Source organism: Phoca vitulina, unplaced genomic scaffold, assembly GCF_004348235.1.
Source record: "Phoca vitulina isolate PV1807 unplaced genomic scaffold, GSC_HSeal_1.0 scaffold23, whole genome shotgun sequence".
NCBI lineage: Eukaryota > Metazoa > Chordata > Mammalia > Carnivora > Phocidae > Phoca > Phoca vitulina.
This window is the reverse complement of record NW_022589726.1, coordinates 2,101,975-2,125,029: the sequence shown is the minus strand read 5'-3', so window position 1 is coordinate 2,125,029 and position 23,055 is coordinate 2,101,975. Positions and strand designations below refer to the sequence as shown.

Sequence of the window (23,055 nt, the reverse complement as noted above, 5' to 3'; positions counted from 1 at the left end):
TCTACCTCATAAATGTCATGGGATTGAACGAGATAAAATAAAGCAACTCAGAGGCAGATATTGCTTTCATGAGTTCTGTTCTTTGGTTATTATTGTCAGTGATGCTTTTCATTCTGTCACTCTGTTTCCAACTGGTCGCCTGAAATGATTAAAAAGATATGGCAGCTGATGTCTGCTGAATACTTACTGTGTACTAGGCACTCCTGACTCTTCTAATACTGTACAGATATTAAATCATTTATTCCTTAACATAACTCTGTGAAACAGGTACTTTCATACCCAAAGAAATTAAGCAACTTGCCAAAATCAGGTAGCTAGGAAGTATTGGGGTGCAGATTTGGACAAAGGCAGTCAGACTCCGTTTCTTGTACTTTATGGATGAGAATTTATTTTTGCTAAATAGACCTTTGACTTTTAATCAGTTTATAATGTTGGTCTCATTCCTTAAGAATATTCTAGTGGTCATCTTTTTTTTCTTTTCAACAACTCCTTTATTTCTGAAATTCTTTGTATAGTTAATATTAAAATATTCTTCTACTTTATATCATAATGTCAAATCCACTGCTGATTGACTTTCATACACATACATATAAACATAAATTTCCATTTCGGATTCATAACTCCAGCCATTTTCATATTCATTGACTTGTAGGCTTGAAAGGAACTTAAAATCTTCTTATTTAATTGCATAGCAAATGTTTAAATTCATCTTGTCAAGTAGTTTTTCTACCAAGACTTCTAGAGTTTCAGTCACAGAAACCGTCCTCCACAAATCCCATTTCAGTGTCTGTCCTTGTTCTCAGTAAACTAATCTCCCCTGCCGTTCCCCCAGCACCTGAAAGCTACTGGCACATGCAAAGAACACCATACATTTTGTGGAATGAATGAATAAATAAATGATTGATTATCAGAAAAACCACATTGACTATTCTGTAAGTTTCTCGGTAATTCAACAAGGACAAAACACAATTTCCTTCACTTAAAATATGACTAGTTTCATGCAAGAGGAAGACTAAGATAACTAAGGAGAACACTTGGGGTTTTCTCTGTTTTTGGAAAACAAGAATTGACTTATGTAGAATTCCAGTAACACCTGAAAACTGGGACTGCTGGGAATACAAGAAGATGCTCTCTGCCCTGACTTTTGAGGTGAGCAAGTTGGAGCTGCTTCCTAAGGCCAGATAATTGCCACTTCAGCCTGCTTGAAGTGTAAATTTGAACTTTGTTCTGAATTGGGGAGGGAACCAAGAGCTTGAGTTGATGATCAATGTTGGGCCAATGCCAACTCATATCATGAACAGTTGGATTTTTATGATCTGTCTGTGAAGAGAATCCTGTAGTTGGGTATGGGACCTTTCAAAGTCCATGGAGTATTCTTTTGTTTCCTCTTTGGGATTATCCTAGCAGCACTATCCATAAGGCAAACCCAATAAATAAATAGTTCTACTGTTGATACTTTTTTTCTTATCACATTACTAAAATAAAACTCAAATTTGTGTTTCATAATTCCTATTGTTCCCAGATTTATTCATTTAGGTGCTAAAAAAGCATGAAAGATAATGCTGACAGTTAAATCTGAAATAATTTATTTAAATCCTGGTCCTCGAGTTCTAATGGAAAATGACTCATATGGCATATTCAAAGCCAAAAGTGGAATTCAGATTGGTTATTTGGGGTTGTATTTTTTTCAATAAAGTTATTCATAATCCCCAATGACGATGATGAATTTGTGGTTGCTAAGTTAGTGTTGGGCATTGCATCTTTAGAGTCTGATTAGGTGGGAGTTGCCATTTGCTGTGCTGTGAATTGCCAACAAAGCTGAATCTGTCACAGGTGCTACGATTTGTATTTCAGAAAAATTTCTTCACCGAGTTTAATTATCCCCAAAGTATTCTACTCTACACAAAGTACTGAAAAGAGTCAGCAATTTTTCTTCATTTTCAGTACTGTGATGTAAATTTGGATTTTGTCTACTACCTACATGTTGTAGAGATGATGGAATTTCAAATGCAGGAGACCCTCTGTTTTATAATATAAAACACTATTTTCTATTCATTTTTCCATTTTGGATTCAGAAAAAGAATAACACCAATTGGCTGTAACCAAATCACATATCCACAGTGACATAAACCATGCTTTGTAGAAGGTAGCAGGCATGAGGTAGATAGAAAGTGTGTAGGTTTAACTACTAATGGTGGAAACTGGGAAATAGGAAGTCCTACACTCAAAAATATTAAATAAATTTAGGATTTATTTTTTTTCTTATTAAGTATTCATATGTGTTATTTCTTATTAAGTATTAATTAAGTATTAATAGGTGTTTCAAGCTCATGGAAATAAGTATGTATCCTTTTTTGTATTAGGCAGCCTGTCCCTTGCAGAGAGACTAGGGAACCGGGCAGCTTGTGCAGGCAGTCATCACTCTTTCAGCAAAGCAATTCCTCTTCACATCAGCATATATCAGTCGGGTTTCTGTTGTTGTTTTTTCTTTTCCATAAAACAGAATTTATTTTTTTCAACACTTCAACAGGAAGGCCTGATGGGGAAGTTTCTCCTAAATGTTTCACTGCAGAGGTAGTTTCTTTAAAATTGCCTGAGGTTGATTTGTTAAATTAAAGGAAGGTCTTTGACCCTGGAAATCCATAAGGAGTGATTATGGTTAAGAAAATAATTTTTAAGAGACCAGCATTGTTTGATGAGTTAAGAAATATGTTACAGTTAAAGCTCTTTGGGATATTTTAAAATGAGATTCTTCATCTTTTTCCACGTCTTTCTCCTTGTCTTCGTATCAATGAAATTCTAACAAATAGAAATTATTAATTGAATTGAGAAATAAGTGTGTGTGTTGGAAATTGCTGAGCCTCCAAATTGTAATTATAATTTTATATTCTTTGTAGGATTATTTAACCATTCATAAGTATGGCAATGCAGCCAGAAATGATCTCTGGAATACACTATCAGAGGTAAAGTATAGGAAGCTCGAATACCGAAACCTCCTCTTGAATATTTGAATTGAGTTTATAAACCATTCTTAACTTTTATTGACACTAACAGATGTTTTTACTTTTTATATTTTCTCGTATTGCTTTATCATTTTATTTTTGATATATTATAAAAGTAATGGGGTTTAAAACTACTTAAACTACAAATGGTAGTAAAGAGTACCTTGCCTACTTTCAAACAAGATAATACTTCTGAAATACAACATTCATATTGTGTCAGATATTCATGTATGAGAGAAATATTGATGTTAAAATAATTTTTTCTATAGGTGAATAACAAATATTTAAATTTGGTACTGGACATACTGGGGATACTTAATGATGCTACAAGTACTTGTTTTAACAATCAACTCTGTTTTATCTTCCATTAAGTAAAAACTTTAATGCTAATAAAGCTTTCATTTCTCTATATATGCATGAAGCTTAATTTAAGGCAAGGAGATTAATTTTACTAACACGTTATATTAGCTTCACTGATTTTACATGTTTTCATCCTTAAGTAAATCATAAAGGTTAAAAGTAAAAATGGTTTAACATTAATTATGTTTATAATTCATGTTTATAAAACTAATTTATACAATTTGGGTTATAAAGGCTTTAAAACGGAATGGAAAATTTGTAAATATACAAGAAGTAATGGATCAGTGGACACTCCAGATGGGTTATCCTGTTATCACCATCTTGGGAAATTCAACAGCAGAAAATAGAATAATAATTACCCAACAACACTTTATTTATGACATCAGTGCTAAAACTAAAGCACTTGAACTTCAAAATAACAGGTACAACACTCTTTTACATGAAAAAACAATTGCTTTTATTCTTGGGTTTCACTTTGCATTTTTAACATTTTAAAAAGATTGCTAGCACAATTATAAAATGTAAGTGAAATATGGTTTTCATTTTTTTATTTACATATGGTGTTTTCATTTTGATTCCTCGTTTACTCCCATTTCCAGATATTTTAACCATCAAAGTGACAGCACACCAAAGTTATTTTGTTTAAGCAGAGTTTAAATTATCATGGTGATTTAGAAAATTATGTGATTTTTTTTACTTTTCCCTGTGAACGTTTGTTGAATTAAATTCAAGAAAGTTAAGATGTAGTGAAGTCAATTAAATGGAATGGAGCAAACTGAGATTTATAAAATAGATGAGAATAGAAACTAACAATCCAGAAAGACTAATTAAAACAAACAAAAACTACTACTAGACTAGTATCTGAGCCAAAGGAACTCAAAGTAGATCTATTTTTAAATGGTCTAAGTATCAATGCTACTTAGCATCAAAATATGTTCTCCTCCCTCATTTTCCATGTGTAAAACCACTGAACAGACAACATACATAGTATTTTTATTTGTTGTTAAACTTTCTTTTGAAACTCTTATTTAATTACTGAAAACAACATATAGTGTTTCTTTTCTACTTCATGTTTTCTTACTGTATGGTGTCTTATTAAAGGCTGAGCCAAAGAAAGATAATGCAGTTTAAATCAGTTCATTTCATTTTTTAAAAGGTGCCCTAAGTAAAGATTGGAGAGGGAGGGGACAGAAGGGATGGAATTTAAAATTAATAAATAAAACGAAGTGTTTGGATTAGGTTGGTCATGCTATCTCCCATTACATTGGCGTATTAGGACTCTGACTTTATTGTCCACCGATATCTAGGAGGTGTGAAGCATGAATTGTTTTTGGTTTTTTGTTTTTGTTTTAATCTCTAAGAGGGATGGAAATCGTTCCCAAGTAGGCTAGCTCCCAGATGGGCTATAGGTAGAAGTGACTGAGAAATTCCTGAATGTTTAACAATGACTGAATTTGGAATGTCCTTTAGGAAAGCGTTGTCTTAAATCTCCTGGTCAATAGATACATTGGCTTTGGACAAACCGCCCCTGCAAGTCAACTGTTTCAACCAATGGAATGTAGTCTTACCCTGCCGCACTGTCATGATCTGACTCTTGTCTGTCAACGCTTCTGTATTACCCAGCCTGGATTCCGCACAGTTGCCAAATGCTGCTTCTGATTCTCCACCCTCTGGCCCAGGGCTAAACCTGCTTAGGCATCAACTCCAGCCTTGCCAGGAAGTACATAAAAACTACTTGACTGTGGCAAAGTTAGAGATTTAGGCCATGCCTTTGAGAATGATCAGTTTGACACAAACATCACTGATGCAGAAAAACATAAAGGACCTGCAAATGACAGAACAAATTTTGAACAAAAATACACTGTCAGCCTATAACATGCATCAGATGTATCAGCTATGAGTCTGACTCTTTAAAGGCAGAATTTCTCCCAGGCTGTATAAGCATATGTAACTTGAATAGAGCTTTGCTTTTGCTAGAGTTGTAAAATCATATGGATAATGTTGAACCCTGAGAACCTGGCGTATAAAATATTAAGAGTAAGATAATGTATGGAGTCCCTTTAAGCTCGAAAATTATTTTCTATCTATTTTGAAATAATAGAGCTTGCAGTTAAAAATTTAGTATTCAATTGTATCTTATTGATCAATTTTATTCACTCTAACATTGTGGTCAGAGCTTCAATACCAATTCTATCGGTCCTTTGTACGTAGCCTTCCTAGGTCTTTATTATACAGTGCAAGCTGTTGCAGTAAAACAGTGCCCACCGATACCAGAAATCCCACGAATTGTGGATCTTTTTGAGCCAGTATCATCAATTCTTTGTCCTGAATTTTATAAAGGATACTAGAACATCACTACAACATGCCCAGAACATTTTTAATGCATATAGTAATTATATTTTTCTATAGAAAGATGGTTATATAACTAATAATTGCATAGAGTTAGGTGATATGTAAAAGTGAATAAAATATTTGTTAGAATTTAGGTATTCTGGAAGTTCTGAATTTGTCTAGCTTTTTTTCTTTATCAAGTTAATACATTGCAATGTTAAGCAATGTCTCCTCATCCACTTACGGAGTTTCTCAGAGTCCTGTGCTACAGACAATTGTATTTATCTCCACAGTCATATTTTCCTTTTGCTATCGTCCTGATGACAGCAACTTCTGTAGAGTTCATGGTATCTACATTAATGCTTCACTGATATGGGTACCATTTTACAAAAAAGAATTTTCACTCAAGCTAAAAATAAGTACCTATTATTTTCTACCTTAACATGATTATTAGGATAAACATTGCTTTATTATAAAAACATGAACTATGGAGAGAGAGCTAACCCCAGGGAATATTACAGAAAAAATATCTTAAAGGTCTATTGAAATGCATTTTGTGCTTGTTTTTGGGTTTTTTTCTGCTTAAAGTGAGATGACTAAAATTAAACTTAGGTAGCTGGGACGCAATCTAATTCACAAATTCTTTTTCCTAATCTTTTTTTCAAACATAACCCACCGCAGTCTGAGATTTTCTTTATAGCACACCATGCTTCACTCAGCAGTGTTTAGTGTCTTCCACCCTTTTAAGTTGTAACCATAAAGCAACGTGCTTTCTTTGATTTTTGAAATGAAATTTAGGAAAAGATCAAATATGTGTTGTTTGGAAAGTTATGAAAAATAACATCTAGGATCAATAGTATAGCAATTCAGAAATGAATACAAATTTTAGATATGCTTGGTAATTTGTCATTTTTATTTTGTTTTTGTGACAATATATACATTTTAGTTGTGTGCATACACAATCGTGCAGACGTAGATACACACACAGATGCAGAGAGAGCAAAAACATTCTTGGGAAAAATACCCAGAAGACTATTTCAAAAGTTTTACAAAATGCCCGAGTGTTTGTATGCCCCCAGTACCTTATAGTTAACTCTTTTGCATCTGAACAGCTGTGTGATTCAGTGTCTGCCATGTAGGAAGTTTCCCATAGGGATGTAGCATTGACTGTAAACAACATGCAGGTATCCATATGAATCTCTTTTTCTTGTACTGTAGAGACTTTTGCTAAAACTCAAATATTGAAGCATACCATAGAAATGTTATCATCATTTCTAGTTCCACTATTTAGAAGAATACAGTTTAAATAAATGCAAAAGTGTACTTATTTATATTAGGGGCAAGTAATATTTCACGTTTTATGATCATGCTTTAAAAAGACACATTTATCCTTGAGGATTTTTAAACATCATCAATTTTGTATATTTCTTGCCCTTTAACGGATACTTATTTGACTTCACAATTTAGTTGACCCAACTCAGTGTGGAAGATATGTACCAGAAAGTCAAGTTCATAAGGTTAATCTCTGTCTTGCCCGTAGACTGATTTGGTTCCTTTCATTTTACTTTGGTCTAATCCTGTTTGATCCAATTCAACAGCAATTTCTGGAATGCCTTCCATTTCTAGGCTTCTTCAAGATCTTAGGTTTACAAATATGAACTCATAGTTAATAATTTGAGAGTCAGATGTATAGTCAAGCATTATTAACTCTTAACTAATTTTTTCAAATAATCAAAAAAGAGTCGTTATTTTTAGAGAAGAGCTGTTAAAGAAATATATATCAATTCTCTTTGTCTTCCTCACAGTAATACCATTATTAAATATTTGCCATATTCTTAGTATTATGTTAAGAGCTTGGAGGTCTTTGATAAAGAGCTTAAGTGGGTTATGTTCATTTACTTCTACTTTAAAAACAATACGTTTGGTTACTATAGGTTATTGATTCCCTGACCAACTGTGTGGATTCCACTGTGGTATAGCTTAGTGTCTCTACATAGTTGGCACTCAAAAATATTTTGCTGATTTAAACATATTATTTTAACTTTACATATTGTAGATGGCCATTAGTGTAAAATTATTAATTTCTTCTACTCTTCCACTTAGATTTGTTACTATTACTGATTTGTGTTTCTTGTGAATGAGAAATGAAATGATAAAATAATCAAATCCATGTAACAGATTTAGAGGAGATGCCCTCTCTTCCCATGGCCCCCAAAACATATTCATTATATTTGTAATTATATAATCCTGGATATGTTTCCTGAAAAATTCTCAATTCTCTGTTTACTTTCCCAATTACAGAGCTCAAACAGTGTCTCTTCCATAAAATAAAAAATATTTTTTACATACTAAATATTGTTGGCTACCCCTGCTGTTAATGGTGCAATGATAGGTCAACATAATCTGGCTATACTTCAGGGAAAGAAACAAAATGTAGTCACTGAATTTATTGTAAGACCATCCAGATTATCTCTCGCTAGTCATTTGAGATTAAATTGATACTACTTCAAGTACAAGTATAGGCTTCCATTTTTACCCTGTAAAAAGTCAAATTCTAGAAAATGCTTCTTTTAATAGCTGAGACTCATGACTGATCCCTGAACATTGGTTGATGATTTCACACATCACTGTGGAAATTTCATTTCAGAAAATAGAGCATTAAGTGTGTTCGACACTATTCTTTGTATTGATCTGGATTTTAGGGGCATCTGATTAGTTTCACCTTTCATTCCTGCTTTGCTGAGTAACTTTAGGTGTGCTGCATTAACCTATCTGTAAAATGTGATAATACTACTTATTAGGATAGTTATGTGAAAAAATAAGGATAATGTTGAAATGTAAATGCATGAAGCCACTGAAATGTGTATTAATTTAACATAGAAACAAGTAGAAAGGAGTTATTTTGAGACTTAATCAATATATGGTGTGGCTCTGATTTATTGATTTTAGCTACTTTTTATTCTGTAATGTAAAATGCAAATCTTTTTTTTTTGCAAGATAAATTGTTTTGTTGAAAGTCCCCCTTTTGTATTGAAATTAAAACTCTTACAGGCTAAGTCTGCTTAGTGGCATTGAAGAAGTGAATTCATCTTCTTGACTTATTCCTTACTTTTGTGACGGGAATTTTTTTATTTCCCCTAAAGAGAATGATAGAAATCATGCAGAAGGTGCATAGGAAATGTTGTTTATTTGTTATAACCATTTTTATTCTTAAAGCTTCTATTTTACTTTGCAGTTACCTGTGGCAGATTCCATTAACTATTGTGGTAGGAAATAGAAGCCACGTGTCTTCAGAAGCAATTATTTGGGTGACTAACAAATCAGGTAAAATATATATGCTCCCCTCAGGAACTATTTGGTTTCAGATAATTGTTTAGCAACTTAACCTCTGGTTTCAGCTGTTGTAAAAATGTGAATAAAGACAAATTAGAAAGAGAATATAAAAGAGTGATAATCCCTTCTACAAAAATAAGTATAGTATAGTTTGTACATAGTCTAATTTTAGTCTGCCTATATAATTCGTAAGTTTATTTGTGTCATTGATGGTAAAGAGAACATTTAAAACAAGCCATCTGTAGTACTAATTTTAGCTGTTTTAAACTGTATCATTTTATAATTCCAAATGTAATTAAATTATAATCATAACTCCCAGTAAAACAGTATGCCAAATAATGAAACACAGGCCACATTTTCAATTCCATTTTCCTGCTATCTTCTTTTTTGCCAGACTGGCTCTTTAAAGAATGGACAAGGCGATATTCTCCATAAAATTAGATAATTATAGGGACAGAAGGGAGGGGACTTGATAGGTCATCAAAGCATCACCTAAACTAGGGTCAACTCTCAAGGAGCAGAAGAAGATGAGATTCTATTTTGTTTCTAAATATCTTCAAATAAGATAGCGACCTATTTCAGTTCACTGTCAGAAAGCTATTTCTTGAATCCAATCTAAATCCTTCATGCTAGATGTGAAACAGGTCTCTTTAATTTCTGTTTTCTATTGAACTGGAGAAAAAGCCAATTAATCATCTTTTATGTAATGTTTTATTTAGATTTAGATGGTCAAGTATGTCCACGTTTTTTCTACTCCTTTCTTGCATTCTGTTAATTGATGTTATCTTATTTCATAACCACTATGAGCAGCTACAATCTCTTTTTTGCAATAAGTGAGCTAAAATTAGTAAATAACAAAATAAACATTGTATCTGCCCCTCGGTCTTGCTCTTATAAGGGAGATATAAGTGCTCAAAATACATATATACAAGAAAAAGTTCTTATAGCAAAATCTAATCTGCATACCAGAAATATAAATGCTTGTATTTTCAGTTGAATTTTTATTCAAATTTTCATGTTGTTGTATTTTTAACACATAATCACATATTATGAAAATATGTGCTTTTATTTATATACATTGTGTATAAAAGATTCATAAGTAATGTAGTGATGAATTGAAATGCTTATTTTAAAATTTATTGGTGTTTCTCCTTTTAAAATTGCTAATTATAATCTATTCTTTTCATTTCTTAGAGTTAGCATTTATATGATTCTTAATTCACTTACTGTATTATTTGTTTTTTTTTACTGCTCTTTTACTTTTGTGTAGTTGTTTTGTTTATCTACATAATTTGTTATGAAATGATGAGTGAAAACAGTGAGTCATTAACCTAATGATCTAACTGTTAGATCCTCCATGGGATTGCTAGGAACATGAAATAGAACAATTTTCAGAAACCAAGTAAAACATTTCTCATTGGGGGGTACAATGGAAATGGGACAATTACAAGGGTGCAAAGATACTGATTAAAAGTCAGGATCAGGCCAAAACGTCACTTTTAGAGAGTGGATCCAGGGCAAGTCTGATTCCTCGTCAATATTTTCCCCATGTCCATTTCCTCTAACTCCCTAGTTATTTGTATGCTATTATTCAGGGTATCCTCTTGTTTCACGTAGAGTACGCAGAATAGTGTCACAGCTTTTCTTGACCAATAACCACAGGTGTATTTGAGAGGTTGTTTCCATTTGTAGTCTCTCATTATTAATCAGGAATAATAACAACACGATATTTCAAAGCATACATTTGCCTAAAATGTCACCTATATTAATACAAATGTCATGCTCACTACATAGTGTGTGCAGTGCATGACTCTGGGAGATGATATTTACATTGACTCTGATAACTGAGTTGTGCCACCTACAGTGTGTCTGTTTCCATTAAATCACAGCAGAGCCTTCTGGTTGATGGAACATTGTCCCGATAGAAGTGTTGAAGCTTTTGTGGAGAATGCCCATACCAAGTAAATATTTCTTGAAAACTTTATAAATATGTAAATCTGGAAGAAGCTGCCAAGAGGGACCTAAAAGAAAGACAACCATTCTGTTTTCCCTGTTCAGTCTCATTCTGGCTTTAGTTTTGTCTTAAATCCCTTCATTATGATGACAAATAAAAAACTGACACAAGGCACAGACTAGGGGGAAAGAAAAGATTGTTAACTCTTGTCTCCTTTCATGTGTTATTACCTCTCTCTCTTTTTTCAAAATACAGTTAACTAGGGACACCTGGGTGGCTCAGTCGGTCAAGCGTCCAACTCTTAGTTTCAGCTCAGGTCATGATCTCAGGGTCTTGAGATCAAGCCCCGCATTGGGCACTGCACTCAGCAGAGAGTCTGGTAGAGATTCTCTCCTTCTCCCCCTACCCCCCTCTTTAAAAGTAAATAAATCAATCAAAATAAAAAATATAGTTAACTAATATCAATAATAATATCAATAATGTTTTTTCCATAAAAACATTAAGAAAATATTCTGGTCAATTCTTATCAACATTATATTTTAAAAGTCCACCTTTTAGTTACAACAATAAGATCAATGTTTTTATAATTTTTCATTATCAGTCACATAGATTTGATCTCACCAGGTATTAAAGCACAGTCATGGTGAATAATATAAAGTATAAATTTGATTTGAATCATCATATACTCTTGACACTTCCATTTTTTAAACCCTTTGGATGAATATCGAATTAATTCCAAGTTAAGGTATAGTTCATTCTAGCCTAAAATAGTTATTAAATCAACTTTTAAATTACTGAAAGCAGGTAAAAGGATTTATCTTTTTCATTTTTACTACTGAGATACTGAGAATGCAGATGTTTATAAATATAACAGCTTGTATGGTGACAATGAATGTGTAATGGAAGGGAATAAATTTAATGCCAAATGTTAGGAAAGAAAAGATTCAAAATAAAAGGAAATTGAAGCTGAAATTACAAATAAACATTAAAAATAATGTAATGATATAGTGCTTGCCTTAAGCATTGGTTTATATAAGACTTGTAAGCCTTTAGAATGAGTTATTTTTAATCCCCATTTTACAAATGAGGAAGTTAAGGCTTGAGACATAACTTGCCTAAATTGTCTTAGGAGCTTGGTTTTCTTTTCTAAATGTATTCCCTCTAAACCACACACACACACACACACACACACACACACACACGTAGATTTTAAAATTTTGGTAGGTTGCTTTGCTGATGTGCCAATTACTCAACACGTTGCCATCATATTCATACACATGGTTCTTTATAGGTGCTATAGAACATTTTCTAATTTGATTCTCACACAAGTCCAGTGAGAAAACCAATATGTGTTATACCTGGGTTTGTTTTACATTGCTACCCTTGTTACTTTGGTTGGCTTTTTGTTTGTTTTAAATTCTGATTTTTCTGCAACCAGCCAATACTGAGGATAAAGGCTTAATCTTCCTCTTTTTATTTGGAAAGTATAGAATATAAAACCAAAATATTATAAAATTCCAAGTACTCTGTGCTTTGATATAATCTAAATTTTGTGCCATTTTGGATACATTCTACATACAATTTTAAGTTATTATTACTAACATTGAAAATATAACTTCCATACTTTTTATATTGGTACTCATCACATACCATACTTCATTAGGCCATTGGAAAAGGTCTCTTTAGAATTCATTGCTTGCCATTAGTTAATTTGAAGAACATTTTAAAGATATAATTAACTAGAATGAAAAAGACATTTACAAATCTATTACAAAATCTTTCAGGGAATCATTTCTCCAAAGATTTCATTTATAACAAAGGCATAAAAATATTCATGAACAGTAATAACCTTCAGGTTTTAGTTATCAATTTAATAATAACATACTTAAAAACAATAGATGCCTGCCTTTTTTATTCTCAGATGAAATAGAAGGTATAGGGATTGTTTTCCTATTTTAATTTGTCTCTCTTCTACCTATAAGTTGTTGAATTCAATAAGTTTATTTTTTATTTTTTTATTATTTGTTGTTTCAATTTTCTACTTAAATTCCGGTTAGTTGACATACAGTGTAATATTAGTTTCAGGAGTAGAATTTAGTGATTCATCACTTACATATAACACCCAGTGCTCATCACAACACGTGCCCTCCTTAATGCCCGTCACCCATTTAGAGCCAAGCGTATCACATGAGGTTAAATTGTGCCAGCTCTTTAAAATGTGAACAAGAAATAACTTTAAAAAATAGACTTAATATCATAGGATTCCATGACTGTTTCAGAATTGTATAAACATAAATCATGTGTTCATATATTAAACTTGATTCTTGAATATTATAATTTCTTCAAAAAATAACCACTTCTTAGATGAAAATGATCAAATTTACACTTAACCCAAGTGAATTTAGTATATGTGCTGCCAAAGCAAGCACCTAACCCAAGTGAATTTAATCACAATATGTGTTGTGATAAAAATCCTCATATTATTGAAGATAGAGTTAGGATTACTCAAGAGAAACAGTATCCTCAATATTTTAATCTTAATTTTTTTCACTGAATTGTTATCAGACCTTGATAACAAGGTGAATTTGGACATGATTAATTGAAATCTCTCTTCATATGGTTTAGTTTTTTAAAATGTCTTCTCTTCTGTTAATTATTTTTTATTTTTATATCTGTAAAATGGGGTAACATTCCAAAACTTCAAAGGAATTGTGTAGATAAGCACATTAAAGTTTTGAAAAATATACAAAAACAAAGTATCAGAAAATTGGGAAACTATTAATATTTTAGAGCGATGTCTTGATAGATCTATTTTTTTAAGTACCAGAGATGAAGCCTGGTAAAATTTCACACAGAGGAAAACAGTTCCTTCTTCTACTGAGTCATAGAATTGGAAGGGACCTTAAATGCTATTTATTAGTTGGCCCTTAGATTATATGAGTGACCTAAGTTCAAACATTTACGTGTAGGAGAACTGGAACAAAAATCTGTAAACTATCCTGCTCCTGTTCTAATTCTTATTTCCAATGCTGTGTCCCTCTTTTTCAAAACAATATAAGAATGTGAGAAATATATACCATATTACAGTAAAAGTGCTATACCATCTTGTATCAATAGAATATAATTTAGTAATAAAGACACCCAAGTCAGGAGACCTGAGACAGACCATTTCCTCCTTTCTTGGACAATTCGATTAACCTGTCTGAGCCTTGTTTTTTTAAATGTTCCAAGATACCATTTATAAAAGTGGCAAAAAGCTGACATACGATCTGAAACATTAAAGATTAGATTTTTATGTTCAGCATACATTTTTGGTTTTACTGTACATTTATAAAAATTGGCAAAATGTAACAGGTGTTAGATTAAGGAGCCCACCCCATTTCAGAGCCCACCTCATTTCAGCAATTAATAGTCATTAATGTTCACCCAGTGATTTTTGTGGTCACACCCTCTTCCTGTGTGGCTTCTACTTGAGAGAGACTATAGAGTCAGTGTTTCAAAAAGAGAAAGAAAAAGAAAACCTGTTTTGTAGCCTGATGTGTAAAAAACCTTGATAACAAGGTGAGAATTGGAGATTTTGTGTCTCACTCAGAACTGACACAAATGGATTTCTGTGATGCATTTTCTGGTTTTGAGTCATTGTGGAAATTAGGTGTCCCGGTGTGTGGGGTGTGTGTGTGTGTGTAAAATATAAATTTTAAGTAAACTTAATACATTTCATAACTTCTACGAACCATGAGTCCTGAGGACATCCACGAAATGATTAGAATTGTAAGCTATGGTTCTGTGAAGTCCACAGAGGCTGCCGTTAAGGTGAATGGAGTTCTCCATCTGTACCATATTTTGAAGGAGTTAAATATATAAGTTATAAGATTGCTTTTACTGGCTTCCTTTAAGTGAATTAGCTGGGGAATATAATCAAGTTACCATTTTCCGAAGTGATTCCAATAAACAGAATTTATTATCTTTGTTCTAATTATATGTAGAAATATTAGAGTCTTAAACAAATGAGTTTCCTTTTTCCAACATTATTGATGATGCTGGAAAGTCTGCTATTTATTAGTACTTCCAAAAAAGCACAAGAAAAAAGGCAAGAAACAATAGTGACTTTAAAATAAATGAGCCCTGTTGTTTTAATCACTTTCTTAACTGAATAAAATAAGTAGAATGTGCACCTAAAACCTTTTCTTCTGTTCTAGCCCCATATTTAAATACAATCTAACTAGAAGCACATAAATACAGGAGATTTCTTGGTGACATTTATCTTGAGAAGGACATTGTGTATAGGCAATGGGGTTTTATCAAGAACAAAAAATGTTAATTATAAGAAAACAATTAATTGAGGTAATAATGGGTAACCGACTAAAGGTTTTCTAGTGAATTCTAGATACGGTGATGAATTGATTAAAGAGTAGATTTCAATTAGGTATTTATGATGGTGTTCTCTTTTAATTATTGGTACTATAATATCTAATATTTAGAAAATATACTTCATCTCATTTTAACCCATAAATTTAAAATCTGTTTTACTCCAAAAAATGTTGTTTTCAGAGCACCACAGAATAACTTGGGACAAAGGAAGCTGGTTGCTGGGGAATATCAATCAAACTGGCTATTTTAGAGTCAACTATGATTTAAGGAATTGGAGATTATTAATTGATCAGTTAATCAGGAACCATGAGGTAAACTGGATTTACTCATCAAAGATCTGTTTCGATAGGTGAACACCTGCCATTTTAATCCTGATTCCCTTTTTTTTTTTTTCCTGGTTGATCTCATAGGTTCTCTCTGTCAGTAATAGAGCGGCTTTGATTGACGATGCCTTCAGCCTGGCCAGGTATGTTTTCCAGTGGATCTTCACAAGAAAACTGATGTCCGTAAGGCTTCCTCTATTAAGCTAAATACTGTATGTTTTGAATAAGAAACCTTTTAAGAACAATTTCTATTTCATGTTTTTTTGTTTTTGGATATGAATTATAATCAGTGTCCCAAACTCTTGATCAATAGTAGCCATAGGGTATTTCTGAGTCAGGAGAAGCTTGATCAGTTTTCACTGTAAGTTCAATTTAACACTGGAGATTAATAATCCCTTCCCAATTTCATTAATGAACTCTACAAAATGACCATTGTGCCATATTTAATTTTTGATGGTAAATACCTTCAAGCAACAGCAATTTTTTCCCTAACATATACTTGTATATCTTTTTTAAATGTTTTTTGAATGCGATTCATTATGAGAAGGTTGTGCTGCAAGACAGAAATAAATATTCCACGGAGTAAAGCTGTTCTGGACAAAATGTATATCAGTCTTAGAGCAGAAGACTTTAGTTGTACTTGTTATAGTAATATTTACATTATTTTCATCATTAGATTTATAATGTGAAAATGAGTTATTTGAATAGTCACTAAACAGTTATTTCTTTAAAATAGTGTTGATTATAAACCCAAGCTACTTACTCAATGTTGAGATTAAACAGTAAAATAAACTCAGTCCTTTTAGTATTTTGAATTGTTTCACATCCAAGTGCAGTTTTAATTTTAATAATCCAATGTTATTGGGCAAAAATTTAGAAATAATACTGCTAGAGGAAGGTCCACCAAGATAGCAATGTATGGAGGTAATGAGTAAGATGTAGTTTTGACTCTACAGTAAGATATGAAGACTCTGAGTATTCAGTATGACATGAAGATTACTTTGACATAGAAGTTTAAAAAGGTCAGAAAGCCAGTAAGACGGTGTACTTAATGTAACATTGCATTGAAAGAGAAGCAGGAAAAAGAGAGAATTATGTTGAGAGCACCACAAGGAAAGGTTTGAGAACTAGAAGAGACCTCATACAACCAGCTACTTAAACACTCATAAGGGTCCAGACACTGTTCTAACTGTTGTACATATAGCAATTTGTTTAATTCTCACAACCTTATGAACTATGTAGATATGTATTATTATTATTCCCATTTTATAGGTAAGGGAACTGAGGCTCAGAGAGGTCAAGTATCATGCTTAAAGTCACACAGCTAGTAATTGATAGGACCAGAGCTTTGTCCAGATAGTCTGGCTACAGAGCCCAATGATGTTAACTCTTTCATTATATGTATTCACATGAGCGACCATTTCAAATCCCATCAGTCTTTCTATATTGCCTGGTTCTTTAATTATAATAATTAAATTAATTATTTTAATTAATTAAATTACTATTACTGCTGATATATATATATATTCATGTGAATTCTTTTGGATTTGAAATGATGGTGAGAAAGCATATAAGTAGTAAATGTACAAAAGTTGGAGGGCATATGAAAATTGAAAGGAGGGGATCTTTGACTCATCTGCATTCAATTATTTTTTAATGGAATATTTTATTTAATAATGGTGGATGAATTTTTTTTTTCAAAAATTAAATTCCTTGTTGACTAAGACAGAACATTGCTTTCAATTCCAGTTTTGGAAGCCTTAAATATTTGAAGTAAATAATTTCATTATCATTTATACAAATTCACCAGGAAAATATGCAAATCTCATTGAATATATATGAAAATTTGTTTTACTGATAATGAGATAATTATCCTATTAGTATGCAAGTGAATAAATACAAAATCAGATTTATAAAGGCAAATGCCCCGCACTTGGAGTTGAAGGTTATCATAGGTCCCTGTTCCTGGTAAATGTTTCATAGTTTGCCTACCAGGCTGTATCAACCTTCTTTCAGTTTCAGAGCATAGCATGCTCTTCTTGGCTTCTTTAAAGATAGCAAGTAGGAAAAAAAGCAAATATTTATTAAAACATATGTTCCAGGTACTATACTGAGGCTTTTATGAATGGCCTTGTGCAATTTTCTCAGTAAACCCTTGGAATGGATGTGGTTACTCTAGAGGTTAAGGGGGGTTAAGTCATTTAGCTAAAGGTTGCACAGCTTTTAAGTGAGGGGCAGAGGTGAGATTCAACAGCAAACACTGGCACAGCAGAGCCCATGACCTCAAGTCAGAGTGACTTTGCCCATTATGTGAAATTCCTTCCCACTCCCATTCCCTCTTACCTGTTGGGAATATTATTATTACTAAAAAAAAAAAAAAAAAAAAATTTCACTTTCACTCCCGTGCCTGAAATCTGTCTTCTCCGGTTAGAATAAGGTAACATCCCACGAATCTGTATTGTAGCAGTTGTCACTTTGTAGTTCAATCCCTTTCTGAGCCCCTGATGGGTTTTGGGTGACATTGAAGATAGGGCTTTGTTTCATCTTTGTATTACTACTGCCTCACTTAATCTTAAGCACAAGACTGTGTCAGTATTTATTTGTTGCATGAATTGGTAATTAATTATTAATTATTCAAACTATAAACTTTCATGCCTATTATTTTTTGTGCAATTAAGTAAACATATTCTTGGGTACTCTTTTTATAGTTGTTTTTTAAATACGTAAAACCCACATGAATGCATTCTAATTGTACAAGATTAAAACAAAAGAGCAATACAATGTGAAAAATTTCTTTTACTCTCCTCCATACCTTCCCATCATATTTATCCTCCTCACAGATAAAATTATCAATATTTGGTGTGTATCAATCCAGCCATTTTTCCTCTACATTTCCATAGAGTTTGATTTTTTTCTTTTCATGCACAGAAATGCATTCTGTTCTCAGACTCATTTCTACAAATTAGTCTGGGGAGCTTTATTCCATTGTTTCTAATTTTTTACTGTTATAATCAAGACTGCCATGAGATCCTTGAGTGGCCTTTTGTTGTGCATACAAGTATTTTTATAGGATAGATACCTGCAAGTGGAATTTTGGGTTCACAAGGTATAAATTTTTTCATAAATAATACAAATTGTATTCCAAAAGCTTTACCATTTTAGCCCTCCATCAACCATGTATGAGAGGGTTTAGTCCCCTCCATGATGATGAATCGTATGCATTTTTTAAGTTTTTGACAATTTGAGAGTTTTGACAAGTTGCTAGTTAGTTTGACAGTGCTAGTTAGTTTGCTCATCTTTTCATACACATTTGCTATTTGTATTTTTTCTTCTGTGAATTATTACCTGATTAAAAAAAAGGATTAAAAACCTAACAGAAAAAGGGCAAGATATTTTTCCTACTATATTTTCCTATATATTTTGGATATATTAGGATATTAATTATTTTTGTAGCATACATTTTTACAGTATTTTTCTCTTAACACTATGTCATTTTTTTTTTTACTTTGTGATGTATTACATCATTCAAAGGTGTTTAATTTATATGTCTAGTCATCCCTTTTATAACTTCCTAGTTCTCTGATTCTGTCTCACTTAGAAGCACTTCTCTATCTGAAGATTTTGAAAATATTGCATTTTTTAAAACGTTATTTTGTTTTTACATCTATCTACTCAGCCCTTCCTCCTCTAATTAATTTTTTTGTATAGAATGGAGTAGGGGGTCTAATTTTCTTTCACAATAATACATTTTTTTTAAAAGATTTAATTATTTATTTTAGAGAGAGAGAGAGGAGGAGGGAAGGGTAAAGGGAGAGAGAATCTCAAGCAGACACCCTCACTGAGCACAGAGCCTGACACGGGGCTCAATTTCATGACCCTGAGATTATGACTTGAGCCGAAATCAAGCATTAGATTCTTAACTGACTGAGCCACCAGGAACCCCTCACATTAATACATTTTTAAACAATTATTTCCATCTTACTTAAAAGGAGTTCCTTATTCATACATTTGAAATGATATGTTTATCTTAATGCAAGTGGTCATATGTTAGGGAATTGATTTGACTCTGTTTAATTGGTTCTTTGTTCTTTTCTGAGTTCCTGTCATATTTTTCTAATTAGTTTATTTAGCTTTATAGTATGTTGTAGTTGAAAAAGTTTTCTCTTGTTCTTGTTCAAAATCTTACGTCTTCTCTTCAGTACATATTTTAGAATCAGTTTGACAAAGCCCATTTAAAATTCCTGCTGTAGTTATGAATCGATATGCATTGTATTTATAAATTGATTTTTAAAGAATTAACACCTTTTCAAATATAAGCTTTCAATATTAAGACATGCTACTTCTCCCCATTTATTCAGGTCCCTAAGTCAAGCTTTATGATTTTATGTACATGAATTCTGGTAACGTTATATTATTTCCTCATTTTTTATGGTATGTGCTTCTACATATAGGAAATGGCACTGCTTCTGCACATATGTATTATGATTTTCATTGCTTGTGTATAAGGAATCAATCGTTTGCAAATGTCATTGTGTTATGACTCGAACTTTGAAATTAGTGATGAAAATGCCTACATTTTTGTTGTTGATGGATGTTCATGTTTGGTTTTGGTTTTTGTTTTGATAAAGCATTATTAGATTGGGTGACATAAAATGAACAAGATACATTCCTTGTCTTCAATGAATTCACAGTCTAGCAGGGATGATACAAGTAGGTAATTATATTCAGTATAGAAGGGCTATGAATAAAATATTATGAAAGCATTGGGACATAAAGAATTAATGAAGCTTAGGAGGATTATGGAGGACATCATATGGGAAACAATATTAGAAGATTGAGTTTACTATGAAAATCCATTAAACGTTTAAAAGTAGGAGAATGAGAGTAGGAAGAGTGTAAGCTAGAGGATGGACATCTGTGGGAGAGCTGTTATGATAGTCACGACTCGTGCTACAACTTGAGTAAAGCAGGGATTGAGGAAGAGTGGAATTAGCAGCTAGAGAAGGTAGAACTCTTACTGAAGGCATTTGTTAACTTAAAATATGTGAGAGAAACTGAAAATTTAGAAGATTTGCAACAGGAAGTATAATAACCACTGGATTTGAATATTTAAAACTATTAATATGCTCTGAGTAAAATTTTAAGCTATAAAAGGGTGTATCATTGGATCATGGACTTGTGTAGTATTTTGTTTGAATATTCAAGGGGTGCCTGGGTGGCTCAGTTGGTTAAGCATCTGCCTTCGGCTCAGGTCATGATCTTAGGGTCCTGGGATCGAGTCCTGCGTCGGGCTCCCTGCTCTGCAGGAAGCCTGCTTCTCCCTCTCCTTCTGCCCCTCCCACTTGTACTCTCTCTTGCTCGCTCTGTTTCTCTCAAATAAAATAAATAAGATCTTTTTTTTAAGAAAATATTCAAAATAATGAAAATTATTTGGAAAATTTATTCATATTCAAAAAAATTCAGAGATAAGTTACCATCATCATCATCATCATCTTTGCTCTGGGCAGTTACTGCACTGATTTATTTATTTAGTGACCATTTTCCTGGAACATTCAGTTATGGAGAACACATGCCAATTTGTTGCATTATTAATATCCTAACTTTTTTTTGGCCTGCATTACATATTTTAAAAATTTCTGTTATAGGCTATTCAATTAAGGATCCAATCACTTAAAAAGCCTTAACAAGGGCACATTATTATAATTTAGTTTAAAAACTTTGTTAAGGAATAAAATAGCAGTTATTTCATTTAAAATATTAGTGTTATATTAACAACAAATATAAGGGCCTGTATCTGGAGATTATGAATGTCACAACTAGAAGTGCTCTAAGTATTGGTGAGCAGTCATGGGTAGTGCTTAATATGTGTCTGATGCATATGTGAGTTAAAAAAATTAATGCATACATTTTTATCTACTTGTTTCAGAGTTTATAAATCTAAGATACATTAGGAAAACTGGAAATTCAGTTTATGAACCAGTGAAAATATAATGGCTCATGAAGAAGCAAATTATGAGAACATCCAAAATCTACTCTTACATGTTGTTTCTATTTCTGAGCCCTGCTTTCAGGTCTAGTAACAACATTGTTAAGATAACCTTAACAGTGTTTACAAACTGAGTGGTAGTAATCTGATCCTTGTGGAACTTCTTCCATTATGGTTTTATTAGTAGTTCTTCTATGTGTGGTACACACACACACACACACACACACACACACACACACACACAGAGGAATATTACTCAGCCATCAAAAAGAATGAAATCTTGCCATTTGCAATGATGTGGATGGAACTATAGGGTATTACGCTAAGTGAAATAAATCAAGCAGAAAAAGACAAATACCATATGATTTCACCTCTATGTGGAACTTAAACAGAACAGATGAACATAGGGGAAGGGAAGGAAAAATAAAATAGGATAAAAGCAGAGAGGGAGGAAAACCATAGGAAACTCTTAACTCTAGGGAACAAACTGAGGGTTGCTGGAGGGGAGGTGGGCAAAGGATGGGTAACTGGATAATGGGCATTAAGGAGGGCACTTGTAATGAGCACTGGGTGGTATATGCAACTGATGAATCACTAAACTCTACCCCTGAAACTAATAATACAATATATGTTAACTAACTTGAATTTAAATAAAATCTTAAAAAAAGTTCTTCTATGTCTTCTTGATTGCTCTCCTGTACCTTGTTTAAAGTTACTCTTGCAAAACATGTGTTGATCTTTCTTCAGTCAATGCAGAAAATAACATGATGTGCCTGAAAAGCAATTCCATCCTGATCAGACTAGATGAAGAGCAGCTTTTCATACTTTGATGGCTAGTTGTTTAAAGGTAATGTGCTGGGCCTTTCATAGATGAAATTGAGAAGGAATGACTTAGACATACTTTGCAAGAAATAGGTAGCAGGCTGGACTTTTTGTCTTGATTTCCCACTGTGTTCCAGAGATAACAGGACTACTTCACTTCTGCTGAACACTGCTATGCAAAACCTGGTTAAGGATCCTGGGTCCTTCTGATACTGTCTTCTGCTTTATAAATTCTCATTTTATGAAGGATGTTTCGTTTTGGAATTCTTTATTCAATCCCTACCTTTTCCCTTATTTAAAGTACTGTAAAATCTCAGCATCAACATTTTTCTTGCTTCCTTGTGGTTTATAATGGAATCGTGAGAGTTATTAATAATAGTAGAATACTGATTAAAGTATATTTTGTATTGTACTCACTGAGCAAGGAGAGAAGGATGATTCTTTAGTTGTTGTATTAGGCTCATTTGGGAGAAGTATCCATGTATGATTATATTCTTATTTATCTTCTGTTAAGCCACCAGAATGTGTGCGCAAGAGGATTATAATTAAATATTTATGCAATCCTGAAAGTGA

The 23,055-nt window shown here is 32.6% G+C and overlaps 1 protein-coding gene across 2 annotated transcripts in view; it reads left to right on the top strand.

The window, feature by feature from the left end:
- TRHDE (thyrotropin releasing hormone degrading enzyme) overlaps positions 1 to 23,055 on the top strand; it is a 371,263-nt gene that overhangs the window by 277,930 nt on the left and 70,278 nt on the right. For both annotated transcript variants that reach the window (XM_032420460.1, XM_032420459.1), the window contains 5 exons: positions 2,898 to 2,963; positions 3,597 to 3,784; positions 8,929 to 9,017; positions 15,532 to 15,662; positions 15,762 to 15,817. In XM_032420460.1, coding sequence (XP_032276351.1) covers positions 2,898 to 2,963; positions 3,597 to 3,784; positions 8,929 to 9,017; positions 15,532 to 15,662; positions 15,762 to 15,817 — 530 coding nt within the window. The remainder of the gene's footprint in view (positions 1 to 2,897; positions 2,964 to 3,596; positions 3,785 to 8,928; positions 9,018 to 15,531; positions 15,663 to 15,761; positions 15,818 to 23,055) is intronic.